We start from the raw sequence: 24227 nt of genomic DNA on the forward strand, positions 1-24227 counted from the left end.
ACACAAGCCTTAGAAATTCAATTAGCCAAAAAACATGTGGTAGAAGAAAGCACTTTCCTAAATGATGTCAAGGAAGACCACGGGAAAAACTGGATTTGGCATGTGGCTGTTTAGTGTAATTGGGGTCGAATAGCATAACTAAAAATCATAAACCATGCTCCAAGTTGCTGGGAGGAAGAGGAAAGAAGAGCAGAGAGTTTCTGCTAGGCTATACCCATTTATTGCCACAGCCACGGGAAGGCAGGAACCTTCCTGCAGCTCCAGTTCACCTAAACCAAATGTGATGGCTAACCTCTTCCCAAAGGAAGAGGTTCCCAAGATCCTTTCTTTGGGGAAATCTTTCACCTGCATGCAACATACACCACTGTATTTTTCCTAAAAGCAAACCTGTCCTCCAATCACATACTGCACATTCAGTACATGGAGAATACATCCAGGTGGGCAATCAGACTGTTCCTTCTTCTCCAGTCTCCAGGCTTAAGCAGTGAAAGACCACATTGTTAATTATCAAAATCAAATAGAAATAAACCAGTATGACAATGACAGGGCTGAACTGAGCAGATAATGTAATCTAGAAATCATGTGGTGGTTTTTTTTTTACTAGAACTTAGAGCCATTATCCAAAATGCCCATGCACAGTAGGTCAAGAATCTGAAGACACCTACATCAAATGAAGGCCCTTCAGCATATTCACAACAGGTTTCATCTATCAGCTTTTTAATGGAGTAAACAAAGTTAAAACTAGAGTTTTGGCTCGTACAGAACCACTTCCTGCACTAGCTTCAATTCCTTTCTCATTTTGTTCTTACTCTGCCACAGATCCAACAGCATTCCCACTGAGCGTGCATAATGCTACTTGTGCTCTGGCAGCTATAGTATGTTTGTGAACATTTGGATTCAGAGTCATGTGCTCAATGAAAAGTGAGCAGAAAGAAGTTCCGCTCACTATAGAGCAGCACAGCCAATGCTGCCCTATCTTACTTCAGATTAACACACACACGAGATGACAGGAAAAGCAAGGGGATGTGAAAGATGAAAATAGAAATGGGACCAGAGTTGAAAGAGAATAGAGAAGTCTCATTTCTGAGAAGTAAGCGATTTCAAAGATAAATAAATAAATAAACAACAACAAAAAAGCAGGCATTAAAAAGCTAGTTTTAAAACCAGAAAACCCCTTTAGCTTTTAAAATGGGTAACGAAGAAGCTGAGATCCTGTATTGCTTTACTTCTCCCCCAGGAGTAAAATATCTGGTCAAGCAAATAATGGAATCCAGCCTACACTGCACTTCCTATTTTAAGGTACAATGTGCAATGACAAATCTACTTTGAAGCAAATACAGTCTCCCAGCATGAAAGTATTTTCACAACTTCTCAAAGTAATTTTTCCAGTTTCCTGCCATTTTTCACTAGAAATTGCCTTAAGTTATTTGCAGCTGATCAAAACATCCTACAACACCCTTTTCCATGCAAACCAGACAACACCCATCCTCTCCCTTTTTATTACAAAGGCAAAATACAATTTGGAAAGTATCTCTGTAGCTCTCCTTGCCATACTGCCTTAAGTCAGTGCTGTGGGATCCTACATCCATAGGGCACTGGAATACTCTTGGAGCTGAAGGATGAGTACGGTAAAACTCCCAGACTTACCTGGCAACCAAGAGCGCGCGCGAGACAGAGCTGCAAGGCAGACAGCATCAACGTGCAGTTCCTCTCAGCAAAGCCGATACAATGGGTTTTATAAAGACATAACGAAAAAGAGTATTCGTTGAAGAAAACACACGTGCAACCACACGCCTCCTGCTCTAAAACTGCTTTGTCAGTGAGAGCTTCAAGCATCTTTATCTGCAACGCATCTGAGAAATCCAAGACTTCTGTCTCCATAATACATGACAAATTGGATGAGCAGGCTTGTAGTCAGCAAAAACAGATGGAATAGAACAAGGAATCTTGCCATACCACAACAGTTATAAAGGAAGGGAGAAGCATCCTCCGATTAAGAAACAATTATAATTATGGCCATCCCTTCCCTTCGAGTTTCCTAATACTTTCATAAACGATGCACCCTGATGACTTCACAGCAGGGTCCAAATGTAGGTGTGATATGCCTTCCGAGAGCTTCAGAAAAGCCTTCTAAACTGCTCAGGTAGCTGCTCTTTTCTCTTTCTCTGAAGTGAAAGCCAGAATGGACTAATCCAATTCTGCTCAACCATGCAAATCTCTACCACACATTGCATATGATCTCTAAACACCTCAAGTCGTACGGAAAACTACAGAAAATCTCTACCTGCATTCTCAAGTTTTCTTCCCTGTGGCAAGAGGACCAGGCAAGTAGCACAAGAGCAGCAGTGTTATGTTCTGAATTGCGTCTTTTTATCTGTGTATTCTACATTCAACCTGCTGCAACCAACTGAAACTTCTCCCTCTGGAAAAGTGCAATCCATGAAAACGAACAAAAGGGCAGAGCGAATGACAAAAGAGCACCTGAAAATTGAAGTCTAATTGCAGGTTTTCTATGCCCCAGAAAGTTACTCATTTTAAAAGACAGGACAGATGAAAAACCAAGTGTTTGCTTCTCAAGAAAATAACAACAAATATTAGGAACAGGTTGCTCTAGCAAGAGTAGAAATAACAAGAGATTCACATGCAACAGATTTTGGTCGCTGGCCCAACTGCCATCTTTTCACTGCAACAACTGCAGCTTTCCATTCCATGTCTTTTAAGACATCCCTCTCTCTTTCATTTCCTTGGCAGAAAAAGTCAAGTGTTACAGCTAGAATGAAGATATGCTTGCGCTGACTGGCCAGACTGGTTTGTGCCAATTAAGAACAAATAAACTACAGTAGAGTTCTGTTCATTTTTCTCTTAGTTGGGACAAAGAAAACGGTATTTCTGTTACTCAGATGCAAAATTTTACAAAACTTTTAGTATCTTAATTAAGAACTCCACTTTTGTGTTAAATTCACTTCAATTGCAACAATTTACTCAAAAGGTATGTGATGAAAGGGTAGACAGAATGGTTGCGTGTTTCCCTAGGAAGCTAGGCTAAAATCATCTGGTAGAAATCTTCAGGATGTTTCTTGTTCACATGAATACTTTCCTAATACTCTACAGTGAGATTTTCTAAACTGACTTAAGTGACTTCTGTGGTGTTCGCACTCACTTATCAGAGTCCCCAAAAATTCACCCAACAAGGTGATCACAGAACTCACCAGTCACCTATCCCGATACACCGTTAGGACTGTGGACCTCCCTACCCACCAGCTCTCAGACTGAATACTGACACTCTCAATGTACTAACTCCAGATGCATCATCACTTGACCTTCTCAGCATACTGCATCTCCTCCTTCACCTTCTCAACAGTATTGCACAGGAAAAAATGACAGCAATAGAGGCAATCTCCCTAACCATAAAAACCTGCTGCAGCATCACTGAAAAATCCACAGAATCATGAGGAGCGTTGCATTTTCATGATGCAAACAGATCTCACCCAGGTCAGCAAAAGCCAACCTCAAAATGCAGCTTCTGCACAAGGTAATAAGGTGTCAACAACCATCAGTGCTTCTGGTAGCCTCCGTCTTCCAAAAATCTATTCTCCTACAGCTGAACTTCGACTGCTGGTGACAAGCCCCCCAACACTTTCACTCACCTCAATGGGCTCAGAAGGGATTTTCAGTTTGGATAATTTGGCCTTGGCATTCGCCTTCAAATCTGAGATTTTTTCATAGGGTTCTCCATGGTATTCCTCCGCAAGAGGTTTGAGCTCCGGTGATTCAATTGGTGCTTGATCTTGGCCATCCATTGGTCTGACATAGGCAGTAGGTTTCTGCTGCATTGCACTGGTTTTTGATGGCAAAGATGGGGGAAAGGTCTGAGAGGAAGGCTGAGTGGTACCAGTCAAGTTAACGGCTGAATTGTCCCGACTTTCATTCTCCTGTGACCCTGCCACTAGGTCCTGAGGTGATTTAGTTTGACTGTAGGCCGGCCCATGACTTTTGTTGCTGTTCTGTGGCCTGGAATTGATATGCTGGCTGGAATGTAGAGGTGACAGGGGTGCCACTGAAGAAGACAAAGATGACAACAACGGAGAAAGCTCCAAAAGGGAGGCCTGCAGTTCATCAGTACGACCTTCACCAACAACACGCCTGTCATTTCTCTTGTGGTGAGAACCTGTGCGACTTTCCTGGCCACCACGATTGTGTTCTTGACCTTGGCTTCGACTACTGGATAAGCTGTGAGTTTTGGTGTGCAAACCTGAAGCTGGTTGTGTCCTTGATTGTGTCTTTTGGTAGTGAATGGAGTTGCTTGGAGGGGGAGGAGCTACAACTGGAGGTCCCATGGGCTGATGGCGGGTTGCGTGCTGGAATGAAGATGGTAACGTATGGCTGGTCTTTTCAAGGAAGAATGGGCGATCAGGCTTTCCTTGTGGGATCAGAGAAACAACACTTGTTGGTATCCCTATGAGATTCTGATGGGATGTGGTGCTGATGAGCTCCTTGACCTCCTCATAATTGCCCAGCATGTTCTGAATACGGCTTGACAACTCATCCTCTTTATTAGTCTGAAACAGAAGAACAGAGATGGGGATGTTAAAAAAGCATGTGAAAGACAAGCAGAGATCCAGCTCAAGAAGAGAGGCCCTTCAGGATCTCATTTTAATAAATCATGCTTCACCACAATGAACAAAGTTATGCAAGCTCATCTTGCTCCTGCAGGCAGTCTCTCCAAAGCAAAAGCAACTGCTCTTGTCAGTGTTAATTCTGAGCAAAGGTTGCAGTTATGCCTGCAGTCTGCACGGTCACTAACAACAGACCACTTTGCTTCAACTGTAGCTACAGACAGACAGGTAGCCAAGCTGGTCATGAGCACTCTCCCGCAATCTCCCAGAATACAGGAGGCCCCCAAATGAATCTGCCTAACCCAAAGTCAGTACTGTGCTTGCACAATCTACAGAGCTTTACACACATACTCTGATTATTTAAACTTAAGCAGATGGGATGATGCTGTATTTCTGTGCGTTGCGCTGAATGCTATTATACTGTACACAGGTGCCACAGTTCTTCCACCCAGCTTTTTTTTCTCCTCTCTCTTGACCACAAGGCCCTCTACCATTACCTTGTAAGGTTCTGCAAAGAGGGGGGCATTTTCAGGGAACGTGTCTCTCTCCTGCAGAGCCTCCTGATTCCGTCTCTCTCTCTCTCGAATACGGAGCAAGTTTCTATCCTCATTGTACAAGCTTTAAGAAAGAGATAACGAAAGGATGGTTATTATTTCACACAAGCACTATAAACAAATATCTACATTGTGCAGAAACTGCTTTTTCAGACAACAGCGCATGTCAAGCAAGTTAGTCATTTTGTAACCCCCCAGCTGGTTATAGCTGACAAATGAGTCATGTCAAGTGTTTGCCATGCTGCGTAATAATGTAACGTACAGCAGACACCTTCACATGCACTCCTTCCACGTGAATTTTACTCCTGACGCCACATATCAAGAAGAGTGGGAAAGGGGAAACTATCCATCCATTTAATGGCAAAACACAAGTTAGGAAGAAGTCAGCACAGTTAATAAGTACGTGAGCTGTCAAATCCAATTGCCATGACTGATGTGAAAACTACCGTCCTCATTCTTATCCTCATTTCTACCCCAACACTTCACAAGGGAATGAAAAGAACAAAGGGGGGGGGGGAACCAAAAAACACAATACCCCCACCCAATATTTTAAAGCTACTTTCAGAGGCTGCAGCCTTGCATATGATGCTCTCTCAACTTTAGAAACAAGCTCGAAAACCGAAAAATTGAAATGGAAATTCTGAAAGCTGCTTACTTAGGAAACCATGTAGTTGCATTTAAAGCAATCACGTAAACGTATTTAAAGAGAAGGCCTCTGGAATCTGGAAAACACCAGCCAGAATCCCTCTGTTCCTCCTGAAACACATACACACCCCCTCAACTCCATCAGCTGTATGCCAAATTAGCAATAAAGCTGTGTCACACGCACAGCAGGAAGACTCAATGAAAAAACAGATCCTGTAAAGTAAGGCTCCCCTGTGAAATACTACTGCAAAATGAGGGAATCCATTGCTTTAATATTTATGAACATTTGGGAAGAAGCAGCACGCACAGGCATTCCTCTTCTCTCCTAATTCTCCTCTGCTGTGCAGGCCGTCACATACCGACAGTTACTACAGGCTTCTTAGCACGCTCAGTTTCTGCAGTGTCCCAGTTTGGAGGGGAAGGAGGGGAGAGCCACATCTTCCCCACCACTGGCATTTTCCCAGATGCCACACAAACAATCATCTACTGACAGTTTAATCATTCCTAGAGGAGTGGTGGAGGACTGACTTTGTCACAACAGTTAATCAAGAGATCTGACTACTGCTGAGGGCTTCCTGACTCAATGCGAGCTTCGGAATATGATGCTCTTTGATAGCAAAGGATGCAGCAAGGATGTACTTGTGTCACTAAGAAAGAAAAACATATTCTGGGGTTAGACTATGCACATTTAAAATAGTTTCCAGCTTCATTAGTGCTGAACCGTTTCCAAACATAGCAAAGGAAGTTTCCAGCAAGCACTATGCACCCCACTTTTGAAAAAGATGCAGCCAACCAACCAAAAAAAAAAAAAAAAAAAAGGATCACAGGTCATCACTTTATTAGGTAGATCATCTCAGTTATTTGGTTACAAACAATGCATATGAGAAATGTTTCCTCTGCGCAGTTGATGACATCTTGCATGTAAAGAATTTCATATCTATAAGCAGTTAGTTGGTCACTTCGTGTGCGTTGGGAAAGTTTTGTACAGCTAGATGTAGGAGATCGTAATCGTAGAAGACGAGAAATTATGAGGAAATAGAAGGAAAGAAAAAATAGAAGAAATCTTGGATATAACTATTACTTGAAATTGTGTGCATGCAATTTTTTTTAAGGAATGTGTTTTAAGTTGACAGCATTTTTTAAACATTTCTGTTCAAGTTATCTGGAAAATTTTTACTGAATGAAACACCATTTTCCAAACATTCCAGGAAGCAAAAATGATTCTGTAAATATCCCTTACATAAACTTTTTTCTTTTTTTTCTAAACTCCCTTAAGAACAAGTGTGGAAAAACCCAAAATGATGTTTTTAACCACTAAAATGCCAGCCTTTGGCCTGAAGGAGACCTCTCAAGCCTCCCTTTCACAACTCTGTGATAATGTGGCCAAATTTCAGGAATGCTGAAGGCAGCCATTGAACAAACTTTTTTTGGATGGGCTAATTTAACCTGGATCAGCTCTTCGCCCCGCATCGATCCGCAGTCCCTTTCCCACATGGCTGCACCAGCACTCAAGCCAACACAACGGGGAGGCCAGACAACCAAAACTGCTGCCTTTGGTGGCAATCCTGGCTTTTTATCATTTTCCAGACTCCTTGCCCCTACAGTCAGCATCTTCCACTAACAAATTATATAACTCTTCTGCAAGGAGCTCTTCTGACCTCCGCTTGGTCTAATCAAGACTCTCACTGCAACCAGGTGCTCAGCTTCAACCCCCCTGCGGTATATTTACTTTTGTTTCATAATAAAGACAACACGTAGGGAAAGCAGAAGACACGCATACTGGATGTAATCCCACCTCAATCTGGAATTAGTTTTCTAAAAAAAGTTGCTTCACACTTTCCTTAAGCATCAGCTCAGTACACGTACTTGCTTTTGTTTGTTTTCCCCCTAGTACTTATTAAATTACTCACAGTGTTGGCTAGAGTACAGCACACGCAGAGATTGTGCTAGCTTTCCCCAGAATAAATTTTGTTAATGCAGATCGCAGATTGTTACAGCACACTTCAGATCGAGGTCTCTCTGAGACAAGCTGCTGAGCTGGCATAGCTCTATGCTGAAGCTTAAGATCTTAGGAAATGCAAGCAGTTTAAAATATTCATCTAAACAATATGAAGGAACAAAAGCAGCAGCCAGTCCATCTGTTAAATCGTTTCATCTTCCCAGATAAGCAATTGTTTGTCTGTTTTGGAGAAGACAGAGAAAGACATAAAAGCCATGAGGTCCAACAGAAGTCTTGGAGAACGCTATCAAGACTAGGAGAGTAACTTCTCTTCCCAGAGCAGACCCATTCCCAACCATCGTAACAACCTCAGTTACCTTTTAAAAACTCTAATGTCACTACTACAGCATACCACATCGCTTTGTAATCTGCATTATTATGTATTAAGGCACATCTAATAGTACCTGGAGACTTAAGATCTTTTAAGGTTCATTACTGTAGTCGTGGCCATCCCTGTAAAGCACTGAGGACTTTCAGAATAACAGCCTCCGCATGCTGTTGGAGCCCAACATCACAAACAGGCACTGAACACATCATATCCTGTAATGACTTCACTACTTCCTGCTTGTTTAGCTTTTAACAGTAATATAAAATCTGATCCCCTATGCAGCTTCTTCACATTAGCTTTATTATCAGGCAGCTAATATAGATCAACTTCCTTAACAAAAAAAAAAACCCAAAACACACACACACATTAAAACAAACAAAAAAGCATGCACTACTTTGGAGGGGTCCAGTTAACATCCCGAGTATCGTTTCTATATGCCAAATGGCTCACTTGGGGTGTGGGGTCCGCATTTTCACCAGTGTTCTCCCTTTTTACAGTGAATCTATACAGAACCTAACTTGGTTTCAACATTTTTTTCTATGGTTGCTGGGTAAGAAAGGTAGGAGGCTGTAAACTGGTTAGATTACTGTTTTTCTTGGAAAACATGCACCAACACGCCACCGTCAAAAGTAAACCAAGATGGAAAACCATTAGTGATAATCCACAAATATCTGAATAACGACGCGTGTATTTCAATGATTTGAAGAGCCCTGAGGTTATGAATCACTTCAGAGTTGGGCTCTGCTGCGAAGCAAACAAGTGGAAATTCTGATAAAGAGAGGAGGTCTCTTGCTGCGTTCAGGTTTTGTTTTTTTTTAACTTGGAAGAGTAGCAGTGTGAGCCAAAGCTCACTGGAATAGATGAAAATATTCTTATCTGTTTCAACAGATTTTGTGTTGGGCAACAAGCGAGCATCTTTCAGTCATGTAAAACAGGCCTGAGCTTGGACGCGTAGGAGTGAACCTCCTGCAAAATGAAAGAAAATCCTTATTTGTACACTATGCACCGTTTTATAAGGCAAAAATTTTGTAGCCTTCAAAAATACCTCTTATGTAAAAAGTTTATTTAATTTATAAATGGTAATAAAAGGGTTTATAAATGGCAAGTGGTAACTGTAAATCCAAATGGAAATTGTAAACCCAAGCATTCATATTATGTTATCACTTGTACCACAGGAGTAATTTCATCCTCCTCACCATCTCTTTTACCAATAACATCAAGTCTATGAAGAAAAAACAGAATGCGCATATATACACACATGAGCAAGAATTTCCCGGAGCGGATGCAGCAAAGACAGCAGTCTGGCATTTTGAAAGAACGAGGGAAAACCTAGCGGGCTCTTTTCATTTGTCCCCCTAGAATAAAATCTGTTGTTAGTCTTCATTGAACAGCGTTCTTCTCTTACATTAGGTCTTCTTGTAAACGTCTCACAATACCTCTGTTTTGGACAAGAGAGGCACGTTACTTGGAAGCAGTTTAAAAACTAACAGCAACAATAAAATTTAAAGGCACATATTATGATCTTGCAAACTGCCTTCTCCTAAAACATTGTGCTACATCCATGTGGATTACGGATATCCTTCTATTTCTACGCTGGCAAACATCCAAATTCAAAGCAATCAAGCTTTCTTCAGAAGTTCTGATTACATTAAAACTAACAGAAAACACGAAACAACTGTAACCCGTTTCTCTTGCAATGATAATATTTATAAAAAGAGCTATCTTTCCTATATGCAGCGCAGCACTGAACGCAAAAGATCTTGCACGCTGCTTGCAGCAAAAACAGCAGCTGTAACACGTCTAAAGACCTTTTCTTCCCCTGAACCTTCCTTGACCCGAAGCTCTCTTCCCAGCAATAAATTCTTTTTAAAGAGTGTGTGAAGAGAGAGAGAGGAGGGGCAGAGGGGAGGGGAAGGGACACTAGGTTTTTGCCATAATACCAATTCCTGCAGGTTTAAAAGGCAGCAAACGTGCCTGCTCTGGAATACGCTGGCTGACGCGAGTATTCTCACACGTACAGGCCTACTGGGCACAGCTAAACAAGGTTAGTCATGCATTATTACTAAAGACCACTTAATGCTGTCATGGTAACTAGTGGCCCAGGCTGCTGGCCGCGCGCAGCTGACTACCCATTTATCAAGTCAAGAGGTCATTCCACTCCATTTTACCACTAAGGAACTCCAGCCACCCTCTTACTCGCTTTCTAGAAGATACCAAGCCCATTTCCATTCAATATTACCAGTGGTTTTTCTCCAACCTAAGGGCACAAAAGGAAGTATATTTTCAAAAGCACAAGGATCACAGAACAAACACCTAGTAGCTACATCTCTTGGTCATGCAGTTGAGAAAACTAGCCCTCTCTTCCCTAAATTTGGACTAAAACCAGGTCCTTATACTAACTAAAGACAACAAATAAACTGACTTGAATTCATATGGTTTATCATTCAGGTGTCATGTTGCTGTGCACACTGCTTAATCTCTTACTGGGGGGTGAGGTTATTTCAAAAGGTTTTACGTTCTCCTATGCTAGAAGACATTCTTAATTCAGAATAAAAGTAGCTGCATTCTACTGAAATTGCCACATTTTTTCATACAGGCCTGTTCCAACATCTGTGGAGACCATGTTTTAGTCCACCGTTAACCTGGTGATTCAGGGTACTTCGCCTTATGCTTTTCAAAGGTCGTGAAAACCTGGGCTACACAAACTCTGTCATTCACAACACTGCGCGCTTTCCCAAATTCAGTATTAGGAAGCCAGGCAAAAGCTACTGGAGAACTGCTGGCAGAGCAGGCTCACCGGGGGCCTGGGCCAAGAGAAGAGGAGGTCTCCACGGCCACCAGACGCTGTCACAGGAAAGCTGTGCCACCTCTGCGCGTGCCCTGAGCCCCAGCCTGGCAAGTTCCACAGGAGCTCGCGATCCAAGGGACTCCAGGGCCCTGCTCCGCGAGCTAGAAAACCAAGCGGACAAGCTGGCAATGAGCCCTGCTGCTCGACAACTGCCTTCTGGCTGAATCAAGACAGTCCCACAGCGTGGTGTGGTTTTGACAAGACTGCGTCCTGAGAGGGGGAGGATGAGGGGTGGGGGACAGTTTGAAAACTGAGAGTTAAAGTAGTGCTGCACCCACTGCTGCTGGGCTCCACTCAAGCTCTCAGCAGGTAAACCCATACCCTGTATGTTCAAACAAGCAAGCTAGAAATAGCCAGATAAGGTTGGATATCTGTCCTGAAACACTATTTCCGTCTCGACTATCTTCAAAAACGCATGAATTTCTGATCCTTTAAGTTCTACAACAAGCATGCACATGCATAGACATACACACACACACCCTAAAACAAAAATCATGCCTTGCTACACACCCAAGTCATAAATACACTTAGGCTCCAAACCACCTGCACTGGAGAAGCTAGCCCACTGGCTCACATAAAAGAAAATTTCGTTCAAATAGTTTAGCAAGGCCCCTGACATCATCCAGGTTTGGGTCTGTAACAGAAACCATCAAAATACCAATGTGCTCTGAAGCCACCCTCAGCGGCATTACGATCTTTACTGTAGAGTTGCAAAAGCTTGTATGTGACTATCCAGCCCATGACAGCAATTTCAAAAATAGACTGGTGTGGAGAGCAATGCTGCCTTCTCCTCCTGTCCTGTGCATTCTAAGTATGAAAGAAATGAAAATAAAAATCTGCTTAATTGTAATAAGATCTCTTGCTGGCTACCTAAAGGAATTATTCCAGCAGCAGGGAAGGGGGTGGAGGAAGGCTAAAAGAAAACACACAAACCTTTGCTTCCTTCAGAAAGTACAGAACCTCTTCCTCCGAAACATTAAGAGGGAACATTTCCTTTTAGTACAACTGCAGGAAATCACAAATTTATTAAAGCCATTTTGTCATTAAAACAGACTCTTTTTTTATCATGAGAAGCTGCTGATCAACGTTTCTCAAGATCAAGACACACATTCTTGTTTAATCTGAAGTCAAGGCACATTACCAAAAAGAAGTCTAAAGAAAAATTCCACAGGATGCACTGTAACAGCCTCATTACTCGCACATGGCCCCAATTCTGCTGTCCTGCAAGTCTCAGGAGGAAAATTCCCAACAATTCATATAGGCTGGTTCAGATCTACAAAGATTAAATACGCAGTTTCGTTTGGTTAGCAGCCCACCAGCTGCAGAAGAAACTTGGATAAATGCACGGCACAGAAATTAGCCAGGCTCGACTCTCACACCGCGTTACCCAAGCAGCTTGCCTTACACAGTGGCCGTAAGACATGCAGATGAAAGACAGACATGAAAGGTAATAGCAAACAGTATCAAACATGCCTCTTCCCAACCTCTCCTTTCCTTTATAGTACCATAATCAAGTTGCGACTTGCTGGATATTTTTAAGTTCTGTTTCACACCATCAAATGCTATTTCACAGAACATAACACAGTTTGAACAGAAACAAATGATCAGAGGAAAGCATATGGCAGAAGTGCGGCAGATGGTACAGTCAGTGAATTATTTTCTGCATCATCATCAACCAGCTTTGGTACATGCTTTCCAAAAATACGTATTTTCCTATTGGAAAAATAAGAGTTGGACTTGTTTTTCAAGTTTTTGCTTTCAGACCACCAAGTCTATCCAGCACTGCCTACTAATTGTATGACAGCAGCATTAGACTGCTTAGCAAAAGACCACAGCCTCACAGTCCATCTGTACTTCAACGATGATTGAAACAAACCTCCTGGCAAATATTTTTAAATGAAAATGCTCAAAGGACATCCAGTATTGCTTCAATTTTTACTTCAACCTAATAAAAGCATATGGAAAAGTGATGCCAAATACATCTCTTCCTATGTTTCAGATCCACAGCCCTTCAAGGTACACCAAAAAAATGAAAGTGGAGAATGGCTGGGATGTTATGACAGACAGCGGGGAACTGGCAGTTTTGCAAGTAGAAGCTTAGTTGGTTTTTGCCAGAAAAACTCAGTTTTACCTGCGTAACATTAAGCACCCTCTCTCATCTTGCTTCTTCCACAGTAATCTTTGGGTTCAACCTGCTACTTACTTGTTTCCTATCACTGTTGTCAAGTTTAAAAATACATTCATTACTCAGCCATGATAAGGTTTTAGTTTCCTTTCAGCACCAACAGGACTTTACTCATCAAGCAGTTCCCAGGAGAAAGTCTTAATGTTTCCTGAGAAGTGCTGAGTCCCTGCAACTCCCAGTAACTTCAACAGGAACTGCAAACACTGAGATGTTCTTCATACATGACAAGCACTTCATGGAATTGAGTCCCAACCCCCCCAGATCCTCCAATGGCTATATTCTTAAAAAACAGCCCAGGATCTGGAGCAGTGTTTGTCAGCTGTGAACCACTGAAGGCTCAGAAGAGGAGAAAGATGATCTGCAAAAAATTTTTTTAAAAAACGGCAGTAATTTCCTTCCTGTGCCTACTCAAAAGAAGCAAACAAATAAATGCTTTATTTCCCTTAAATCACTGAAAAGCTTAAATCTAAATTTTATTCAGTTGTAAATGAAAGCTGTTATAGCAATATTGCACTAGATAGGCCTTGGGTATTTTCAAAAAAGGTGTGGCACTCCTCGGTCGAAAACATTTCTAATGCCAGTGCTCCAAGCTCTGGTGGTCCCTGAAGCAGCAGAACATCTCATTCCACCTCTCCTCCACAATGAACGGAGCTTTCACATGTGATCCAGCCATTGTTAAGTCTCCACAGATGTGTAACTCTTTCCATAAGCAGGAAACTCTTGATCACAAGAGGCAAAAAAGCCTGGTACTATGAATACATAACCCCAACAACCCCCCTCCCAAACTTGTGCAACCCTGAGAGCCCGGCACATAGCATACAAACACTTAAAACCTGTCAGCAAAAGGACAGTCCAAACAGAAAGCAGGAATTCACACTCAGAGACAACTTCACTTAAAAGCTGCATACAGCTGCAACTCAAGAAATTTAGAAAGATGTGAAAATTATTCCAATTCATACAATCTTCACCTAATTATTTGTCTTCAATAGCAGCACTTAATTATGTTGCTGTAGTTGAAGCATCTGAACAAACCGAAAGAGGCAGTCTCTTGATTTAGGATGCTAAAGAAATCAAGTCTCCAAAGAAATCTAAGCTTTCACCCTCTCCCCAGGTATGCTAATGTTAATAGAACGCTGTCAGAAAAGGTGTTAATTATAAGTTATTCAAGGAACAGGAAAGTTGTCATTCTCTATCTAAATGCAAATATGCTCAGAAGGGCTTCTGAGAAGGTGTGGATGTGTGAAGTGTAATTACAAGGAGAACAGACAGGGCCTTGGAACAATGATCAGTTTAAGGCTTTGTTTGATCTGGATGTGGCAGGCAGAGGAGGAAACGTGAAAAACTTAAATCACCAGGTACATGCAATGAAAAACCCTGACCACTTCTCTCAGAGACAAGCACGCTGTACACAGCAGTCTAATTCATCAGGCACACATCTCAGGATTTCCCCCAGCCAAGTATGTTGTCCAACTGCCTTTGAGCCCTTAAGGCACATATGTGCTTTCAGGTACATGAGGAAAGGAGAGGAAAGATCTGAAACTCAAGTGCTATTTCAGTAATTCAACATACTACAAAGGAGGATTCAAACAAAGCTACTGGTGCCTTGGCTGCAGTACTGATGGAGAAGCTCTAGCAGATTCCCAGCCTAGGAGGGGACGTGAGTGCAAGAGTGTCTCCCAGGCTCCTACAGCCACCCTGCACCTGCACACCACGTAGCCTGACGGCTGCTCTGCTGACCTAACCACGACAGACTGCACTTCAATGTTAGCAGCTTGCGTAGGTGAGAGGAGCCCGTGCCTCTTGTCTCTTTGTCAGCAAGGATCAAAACATTAGCCTAGTCAGGACACAGACGCACACACGCACAAATCACCCAGGTTATTTTGCACCGAGGCAACAGTGAAGAAAGAGTTCTTCTAAACTTCACTCTTTGTACCAAAATTGGAGACCTCAGTCTGCCACTAACACCATTAACGCTCCTCTGCTACACAGCTGAGCAAACATTTTCACATGGACACAAGTGCCTCGAGAGGCTCTTCCACAGTGCACTCCCCAAAAGAACGCCACTGTGGTTCAGCTCAGCTGGTATTTTGAGAAACGCACACTGAGATCACTCCGACAGCGTGTTACATCCTGGCTTTGTCTGCGAATCAGCCTGCTCAGAGAAATGGGATTCCCCGCTGAGCAGATCCTGTTCCCCGCTGAGCAGATCCTGCTCTAACGGGGAGGGGACTTTGAGTCAGTCATGATCACCCCAAGACCCATCTGGAGAAAGGCCTGAAGAAAAGATCACACAACAGAAGAGACATTTACCCTTCAAAGGTATTTACATCATGCCTTCCTAGATCAAAGGCCGCTGGAAGTAAATACAAAGCCTTGGCTTTATCAACAAACATACAGGGTGTAGCCTTTCCACCAGAATGTAAACTTTGGGTATGCTGGTAAATTAGGCTCTGAGACAAAACATCTACTGTCAAAGCACAGGAAAAACAGCTTTCAAAAGACAACATCTCATTGCCTCTCGCTTCTCCCCACACCAGTCATGTACCTAATTCACATCCTTTTCTCACTCCATCCTACCTGTCTTCTTTCAAGTGGTCCCACATCCACTCACCATTTCTAAAAGTCTTTTTGCAAGAACTACTTCAACATGCAAGCTCATAAGCTATTTAAAAGGCGTTTTTAGAACCCTCCTTGTGTACCCCTCACTAAGCACCACTGATCGCTGCAGTGACTGTAGGACCACATTCAAATTTTCATTCATCACTCTTCACCCTCTTTCCAAATTTGCCTCAGCGTCATCTTGCATTATCTCAGTGCCAATTCAGACTGCTCTTAGATGTTATCTCTCTGACAGCTCATCTGTGCTGAGGCAAACTCTTTCCGCATTAGCTTAACTCGAATGAGAACAGCCACACTGCAAAACACTTGATGTGGCACTGAATTAACAGCCAAGAGCACCTGCATTCACATCACTGTCTAGTCTCCTCTCCATGACAGAGCAAGCATCAGCAACATTCGAGCTGCTTCTAAACCTCAACACATCCACCAAGGACCAAGAGATGTGAGCTGCCTCTTGAAATTGAGCCGAGAGCATCCGAGGCAAACCAGTCAGGAGGCACTGGGTCAAGGCAGTGAAGACGAGCACTTTGCATGCGAGTGGAACAGAACTTCTTCCTGTTGTAAAAATTGCTGTGCACAGACTTACTGTAGTAATTCACCACTGTCCACTTCTACTATATAGTTTAGAAACTCACCTTGATTGCCTAAGAAAGTTGCAGTTTCTGACCTTAAGGAGACAAGCAGCTAAAAGACATCACCGAAACAGGTTTCTTCGGTGTACTGAGAGGTAAACACTTGGCAGACGGCTTTATATCCTTCCATTCCTCTCCTTCCCCCAACCCTGAAGAGCATATTTTGAGTCTACTTTGCACCATGTTGTCTTTTCTGTTTAGAAACTCAGGATAGCACGTGCTCAATCATTCTAAGGTAACAAAAACAAAACAAAGCAACACTTTTTTCCAGCAGAACACAGTATAACAATCAACACCTAATAACTAAGCTTAGATTTTTTTCAAGAGAGTCCTATGAAAATCAAGTGCAAGAAAAAGGATTTGTAAACTGAAAATGCAGTCCATTTTGCATTTAATACACTGCTCAGCGTGGGTTATTTCTGATCAGACTCTTCATACGCACATGCAATGGCTTATCATGTGAAAAGCTAAACCCCAGCAGCAAGCTTTCCCAGGTAATGAACAACAGATTAGCAGTAGCTATGAAAAGATATGCCCAAGAGCCTATGAGTTACCTTTACAACAAAAACGGCTATTCCTTTATACCTTTCACTTGGCTTGTGTACTTACATACAAAACGCCATGTATGCTAGGAGAGCAACCTTACTAACACAGACACCTGTGAAGTTGAACCTGTGTTCAAACAGCTCCCTAAAGCCAGCAGAGCTCCTTGCAAAAGAGCTGCAACACATCTTCAGATCAAAGCCAAGACTTCTACCAAATACTGCATCTGAAGAAATAGGTTACAAAGCCCTCACTGACTGCTATTACACTTCTCTATAGAAAGTGATGGAAAAAATGAGGTAAGGAAAAAATAAGGAGACAAGGAAAAGATAAAGAAATCACAGAAACTTCTCCAAGGTTTCTTAGTTCAGTGACTTTTGAATGCCAGAGGTTGTGAATCCTGCCAAAAAAAGTGTCAAAATACACAGAAGAAACGATCCCTCATGATATACTCTCATTCTGATTGCCTCAGATAAGGAGAAGGAAGAAAGACAGTTGAAAAATACGCGTTTACGTGAGCCCCAGTCACCTTCCAGGGCTAATCTTGCTTCACCCGGTCTAAACATTACAACACAACAGATGCAAAGTATGTTTAAAAGGAAGTGACCTACGATCAAATCTGACTAGAGAAAGTGTGTTTAAATAACCACAGATGTACCATAGTAACCCAGGGCTGCAAAAGGACTGTTGTCATAGTACACAGCCTTCTGAAAAAGTAACCAGTCTTCTGATATACTTCAAGTGTGCTACCTACTGCCTGTTTTTGTTAAATATTTACTGTTGTTAAGATAAATTTTACTGTCGCAGAAATCCAGCCTTTACACTACCTGTTTTATGGGCAAAGCCATCCTGAATACAAGATCAAGCTCTGCATTTACCCCAATCGGAAGTGACCTTTTCCCATTCTTATGGGTTTAAAAGTCAAAGGTCCCGGTACAGTCGCCCATCAATGAAAATCAACCTCGTACTATTCCTTATCCGCCACAGGGCAAGTCTGTGCGTACTGGCAGCAAGGTAACAAGCTACGATGTGTCGGCTGCTGTGTAGTAGCTCTTCCTGTGATACCTAAATCCTGTCCCTACAGCACTGGCAGCTTGCTGCAAGGTAGTTTTTTTTTCCTTTACGAAGACAGAGTTCAAGTACTTTGCAACTGCCACGAATTGAGAATGTATAAATGACTCCAGACAAACGTGGCCATGTTAGACCAGCACAGCGGCAATCTGGTTGAACAAATCAGTATCTGGTCTGCATGAGGACACAGAAAAGGACGAACATGAAAAATTGAGGTGAAGATAGCCAGTACAGACCCAAGTCTGCACCTGCTTCTGTTCTCTGCAAGGATTATGGCAGCCGGTACAATCCCCACACCTCAGGAACTTACTTAGCTGCAGTATTAATCACTCCCACCACTTTCTTCCTCTTGATCACCTACATTGCACTCATAATAAAAACAATTGTCCACTTCTGGCACTTAAGCCAACCTGAGCGATCAACATAAAACTCAAGTGTTTGCTTACAAAACTCAGGAAAATGATGAGACCAAAGTAAAAAAGGTGGAAGAATGCCAAAACTCAAGGTTTGTGAAGCACTGCAAGATCCTCAGACACTCTGCCCTTCAGTGCACTGCTTCAGCTACGCCATTATCTCTACGTCAAATCTTTCTGTAGCTGCTTGAGTCGGTTATACGGGGACAGAAACCCGCAAACCTTTTAGAGGGGGGATAGCCTGTCACTGTGCTCATAACTGCCGGCACAATGAGAAGGTGTTCCCCCCCAATGGAAAGGCAAATGCATTTGTGCGATGTTATATGAACTTGCCCATCCTCATCAAAACATCCCTCTTTCCAATTCTGAGTCCTCACAAAGCAGACTTGAATAGACATAAATGGTCAGCTGCTGCCTAGTGAATTTGAAGGCTTTCTGCAATAAGGTGCTACATGAAATCTCTCATCACATCCATCTCCCTATGAATTCTTCCTCTCAGCAGTTGAAATTCAGCAGCTCTGATGAACTACTCCACATTTATCTGGAAAAGGGGAAAATTAAACTTACATTCTATCCCATGGAAAACCTATCCTATTTGTTCATTTGCATTTGCTTTGAAAAATCTTTTCTTGTTTAGTACAATCAATTTATTAGTAATGTGCCTAGAGGCAGCAAGAGAATTAGATATTGCAGTGACAAACCACCAAGAGTTTTAACGAAAGCAGGTTTCTATTTCCTGACAACAGGCTCCAAATAAGTGTCTTTTACAGGCTAATCCTGGAGACCTTAGAGAATATGTGAAAAGGCTACTGCAAAGTAGTAGTGGTTGAAAAAGATTAAGTAAAACTTTTTTTTTTTAATATTAATTTCCCAGGCATATTTCATTAATTTGTTCACACGCTTACCACATTTTCATTCGCATACACATTTTGATCTCAGTGATTGCAGGAAATGAAACCATGATTGCTTAGAGCTACCATGTCTTCAAATCAACCGTCCAAACATTTTATTCCTTACCTAGCACAGAAGTACTCAGTAAAGCAAAGCCCAACAGTCCCCCCAACCTGCTTACTGTTTCTTCAGGGTACCCATAAAAATGACAAGCCTTTCAAAGAACTATCCCAGTAAGAAATGTCTTAAGGAAAAAGTAGATCACAGCAAAATAAGAAAATTATATGTAGAAGATATTGACTGTTACATTTCAGGGGAAAAAAAAAAATTTAATTATCCGTCTGAAACAATTTTGCAAGGTAAATCAAGGATGCATGTCTTACAATCTATTATTCTCCCTCAGCTCTTCCAGTATATATAAATGCTTACCACAGGTGAAAGAAGTCCAATGCAATAAATTTTCTACTTTAAGACCCCATTAAAATTATTCAAGCAGATGTGCTTTTTATTCACTGATTTCATAGAACTGCCTCCCTAAATACTATTAAAAAAAACATTCTATCGTTCTCCATTGCACCAAAGAACTCTAACAAGATATATAGATAGTAAAAAAGACACTGAAACATTTATTGAGCAGCTGTTTTATGTGTCTGCATTTAAAATCTCTTCCTCACACTCCTCGCCACACAGTTAACACTGTATATCCAGCTGAGTAAATACATCACTGTTTCTGCAGGAATTTGCTTTCAGCTGAGCTTGCTTGCCTATGCTGTCAAGCAGCTCACAAGTCCATCAGCTGTATTGTCAGGCAGCCCACAGGTCTCGTATCATATATATTCACGCACTGTATACAGCATCCTCATTTCACGTACAGCTCAACCTTCTCATCATTCCTTGCCTCCACAAGAGCCTATATGCACACACACACCTTTTACACACCTATGGGACATCGGTTTTAAGTGTTATCTCATTTTACTTTGCATGACACAAATGTATGCACGTACATCATAATTTATTTTTTAAAAATTCTCCTCTCAAGACAATGGAAGCCCCCATGCCATTGTAAAGCATATAATCCTGTTCCCTTAAACATCACCGGAAAAAAAAACCACCAAAAAAAAAACCACCATAAATTTTTTTCAGAAACTTGATTTCACTTACCCCTTCCTAAATGCTGTCAGACAGTTTGCAAGCCTTGCACTGACTGCTGCATAACTAACCTAGAAGTCTTTAATCTCATACTTTAACACACGTCCTAAAGAGTCCTCCTTTTCCTACTCTGCTACTATCTCAGCTGTGGGTAAACGTGAACTACTGAAAGCCAAGACCCCAATACAAATAATGCCCGGCTTAGTAAGAAATGTAACATCTGCCTTCACATTTATTCCATCTGTGACTGCAAATCTAAAGTTGTTTGATGAATAAACAGCACATCTAATGCTATCAGTAGTGCTATCAATCCTAACATGCTATGATTTTGAACAGAAACAAGTCAATACTGTAACTAATCTGAGATTAAGAAAAAATTAAAGGGATACTAAAGGCCCAAATTACATACTTTCAAAGAAATTAGCTGGGGAAAAAAAAAAAAAAAACTTACCACAAATGAAAAGGCCTCCTATTCTTTAAGTTTTCCATTTATATAACAGCATGTACCAAGTAACAGGTTGGGCAAGTCTTATCTGCATAGCAAGGACTAAGTAGGAACAGAAAGAGATTAACGATGTTTGTAGAAGTCTGTTTGTACACTGAAGAGCCTATTTAAAAAGCTTTTCTGCAGTCTCTGCCAGGTTATAATTGTTCCAGAAGTATTTCCTAATCTTTCCATCTACACACAGAAGTGCCTGCTGATCTTTTTTTTTTTTTTTTTTTTTAATGGTTTGCAACTTTTGTTGGATTTTATCAAGGTGCACACACTCCGTATCCGGGTACCTCTCTGTGCTGGAGTTTCAAACTGCATTCGAATCATTAGTCTGATGTCTATATAACAAAGCCGCTCATTGTCATTCAAAAGGACTTGGAAAGCGTTCAAGCTATGCAACTGCAATAATCCATGACAGGGTGCATTAGGCAGGTACTGATGCATGCCTAATGCACCCTGCAAAGCATATGCCCCTCCAAAATGCTCTGAAGTATTTCATTTATCTTCTCCTTTTCCTGCTTTAAAAAAAAAAAAATTAAATGTAGTTCATTTTATGCAAGCTACTATCACTATTAGCAACAATAAAAAGCTATTTTTTTTACAATAATTAAAAAAAATGCTATCAATACCTTTTTCCTTCAGCTCTTAATATATTCTTAATATAACGCTGCTATCTTTTGCTCGGCATTGGAAGCCAGCTGAGGAACACTGACCTGGTCAGCGTTACCATCATTAATAACACTTGTGGGCAGGCACTGGGAACATGACATTCCGGCTCGGATCAAATGTGACAGCTCGTTCCCGTTCCCACAGGGCAGCACGGTGGGTTTGGCAGTGCCAAGCCCCACTGCAAGCCCGGGAAGCCTCGCCAGCTTGCCTGGCGCAGGCACGGTGTTTGATTTGCCTGCGTGCGCACATGAGACACAGCGTCCTACAGGAGCACAGGACGTCCCAAAGGTGCAAAGAAAGGTTTGAGCAACAGCGGGGCTTCTGCAGACCGATGAACTCGAGCAGGGCTGCTCTGAGGCAGCCCAGGGAAACGGCAGAGTAAACGGTGGGAAAGGGGAGCACTGGTGGGAACCAGCAAGGCCACTTCCAAAATATTTACCTTCCCTCACCGGGCAGCGTGTGCTTTCTGAGCGCATATTTCCTGATAACCCTGCTCCCTCCAAGAGAGCACGCTGCAGTGCACTGAACTTATCGCAACCCACAGGTATGAGTGAGGTTTTTGCCAGCGGGACAATATTGAGCCAACCTATTTTTACCTGCTGCTGCCTAATCCGGGGGAGGTTTCCAGAAGACAGACACGGCTTCTCTAAGAACTAACGCGCCTTGGAAGACTTGTGGCAAGGCCAAAAACCATAATGTCAGTGCCTTTAAGCATCCCTCCTTTGCTGTTTAAAAACAGACAGTATTTTTTTTTTTGTAAACCCGATAACAGCAAAAGCCATGATTTTTATAGGGGGGCAGAGGGACAACGCATTTTTCCCGCTGAAATTGCCAACTACCGCACACTAGCAGTTATCTGCCAATAACTGGGCAATCTGCTGAATACTGCTTTTTCTGGGTTGCCTCAGGACAGTGCACACATGAGTATCTGGCCATTATTAAGTGTTTTTTGTGCATTTGCCCTGGTAGAATCTAGGTGTCCTACACAAAGTAAAGGCGCAGAAGAACGGGGCAATTTCTGCCTCTAAAAGCACTCACTGCCGTCAGAGTTTATTTGCACTGCTTAGCCTGATGCTCACACTGGCAATAAACCATTGCTCTCAGCAAGTGAAGTGTTGAGCACGTTTCATTAAATATTCTTCCTTCCCCTCCGCCCCCCCCCCCAAGTACAGTAATTGTGTGTTGGATAGTCATTTACAGCACTGCTATTAAGAGATTACTCCATTAGGTTTTGGATTTCTATCGGGTTTTACATTTCCATTAAAAGTGGTGTGTTAAACAACCAAGTAACAGAATATCATACGCCCGCAAGAGCCTCGCGAGCGGCTGTCCTGACAAGCAGGACCGGCGTGAAAGTGGCCAGGAAGGGCAGGCAGCGGCTGGGGGCGAACAGGGACACGCTCCTGTCATGGGGGGGCCCAAGATTTAGGGAGGGAATGGGTGGCACGACTACATATTGGGCAGTGCGGGGTTAACAGAGGAAGAGTTTTCTGCCTGCCAGGAATCTGGCTGCCAGCAGCGGACACCCGCACAGAATGGAGGGGTCACTCTGCAAACAGCAGCTTTGCTCCTGTGCCCAGAGCTGCGTAAGCAATGGTAGTTTCTTCCCAAAATTACATAAGTGGTTAAATTTCGGTAAGAAGCGACCAGTCCTGTAGCTTACATTGCAATACACACGTGGGTTCTGGTCATTCAAATATTTCAGACATCTCCAGTCTTTACGCAGCCTCTTACAACACATTTGCCACCAAGGAAACTGGAAAATGAGAAACGTTTGCCATTTCTGTGTTTTGGGGGATTTTGTTGTTTTGATTTTTTTTCCATTTGGGGGTTTTTGTTGCTCTTTTTTTCCCCCCTCATTTTACTAAGCTTCATTTAAACTTCCCCTCCAACCCCTGCCCCATCCCCAAAACAAAATCGCAAAGCACCCAGCTTTATTCATGGCTAAGTTGATCTTCTTGTAGGTGTGTGTGTGTGGGGGGGTTCTTCCTTCTTTTTCTGCAACAAAGCTCTGCTTCTCTTTCCCAAGTCACTGTCCTCTGCCTCATCCATTCTCTGCCCATGCGTACTGGAGGTCACCAATGACCTTAGCTGTAACTCCTGCAAGTGGCAACTGGAGAGGAAGTTCAACTTTATTGTATTAAAAATATGCCCATCTCGGCCATCAGAACCTATGGTCACACCAGGTTTGCCTTTTTTTTCTAAACAAAGCCAAACCCGACAGCCAACTAGTCAAAGCACTTGTTATTACATTACCGCTCTTCTATTTTATTGGCTTCAACACTACTTGTATCATTTCTTTTCTAGTTTTAACTTTCTAAGGAATTGGTAACTTCCCAAGACTGTTCTCAACTGGCTATCCTTTTGTCCAGGGAAACTACCTCTCTCGAAGGAAGTCAAGTTTGCCCAGGCAACATTGGTGGCGGTTTTGTGCCAAGCTGCCGACCAAGGCGCGAAAATTACACCAAGGTGCTGCAGAAATACAAGGGAGGAGTTTCACTGGGCCTACGTTGTCTTTTGTGCATTCAGCCATGACTCAGAGGGTCATTCCAGGGAGGTCTTGCTTTCTCTG

The 24227-nt window shown here is 42.4% G+C and overlaps 1 protein-coding gene across 3 annotated transcripts in view; it reads right to left on the bottom strand.

The window, feature by feature from the left end:
- The window catches only part of AFF1 (ALF transcription elongation factor 1), a 107614-nt gene that overhangs the window by 69770 nt on the left and 13617 nt on the right, over positions 1 to 24227 (bottom strand). For all 3 annotated transcript variants that reach the window (XM_067297413.1, XM_067297412.1, XM_067297414.1), the window contains exons 2-3: positions 5114 to 5234; positions 3648 to 4559 (exon numbers count right to left, since the gene is read on the bottom strand). In XM_067297413.1, coding sequence (XP_067153514.1) covers positions 3648 to 4559; positions 5114 to 5234 — 1033 coding nt within the window. The remainder of the gene's footprint in view (positions 1 to 3647; positions 4560 to 5113; positions 5235 to 24227) is intronic.

The sequence above is a fragment of the Apteryx mantelli genome, chromosome 5, assembly GCF_036417845.1.
Source record: "Apteryx mantelli isolate bAptMan1 chromosome 5, bAptMan1.hap1, whole genome shotgun sequence".
In the NCBI taxonomy this organism is placed as follows: domain Eukaryota; kingdom Metazoa; phylum Chordata; class Aves; order Apterygiformes; family Apterygidae; genus Apteryx; species Apteryx mantelli.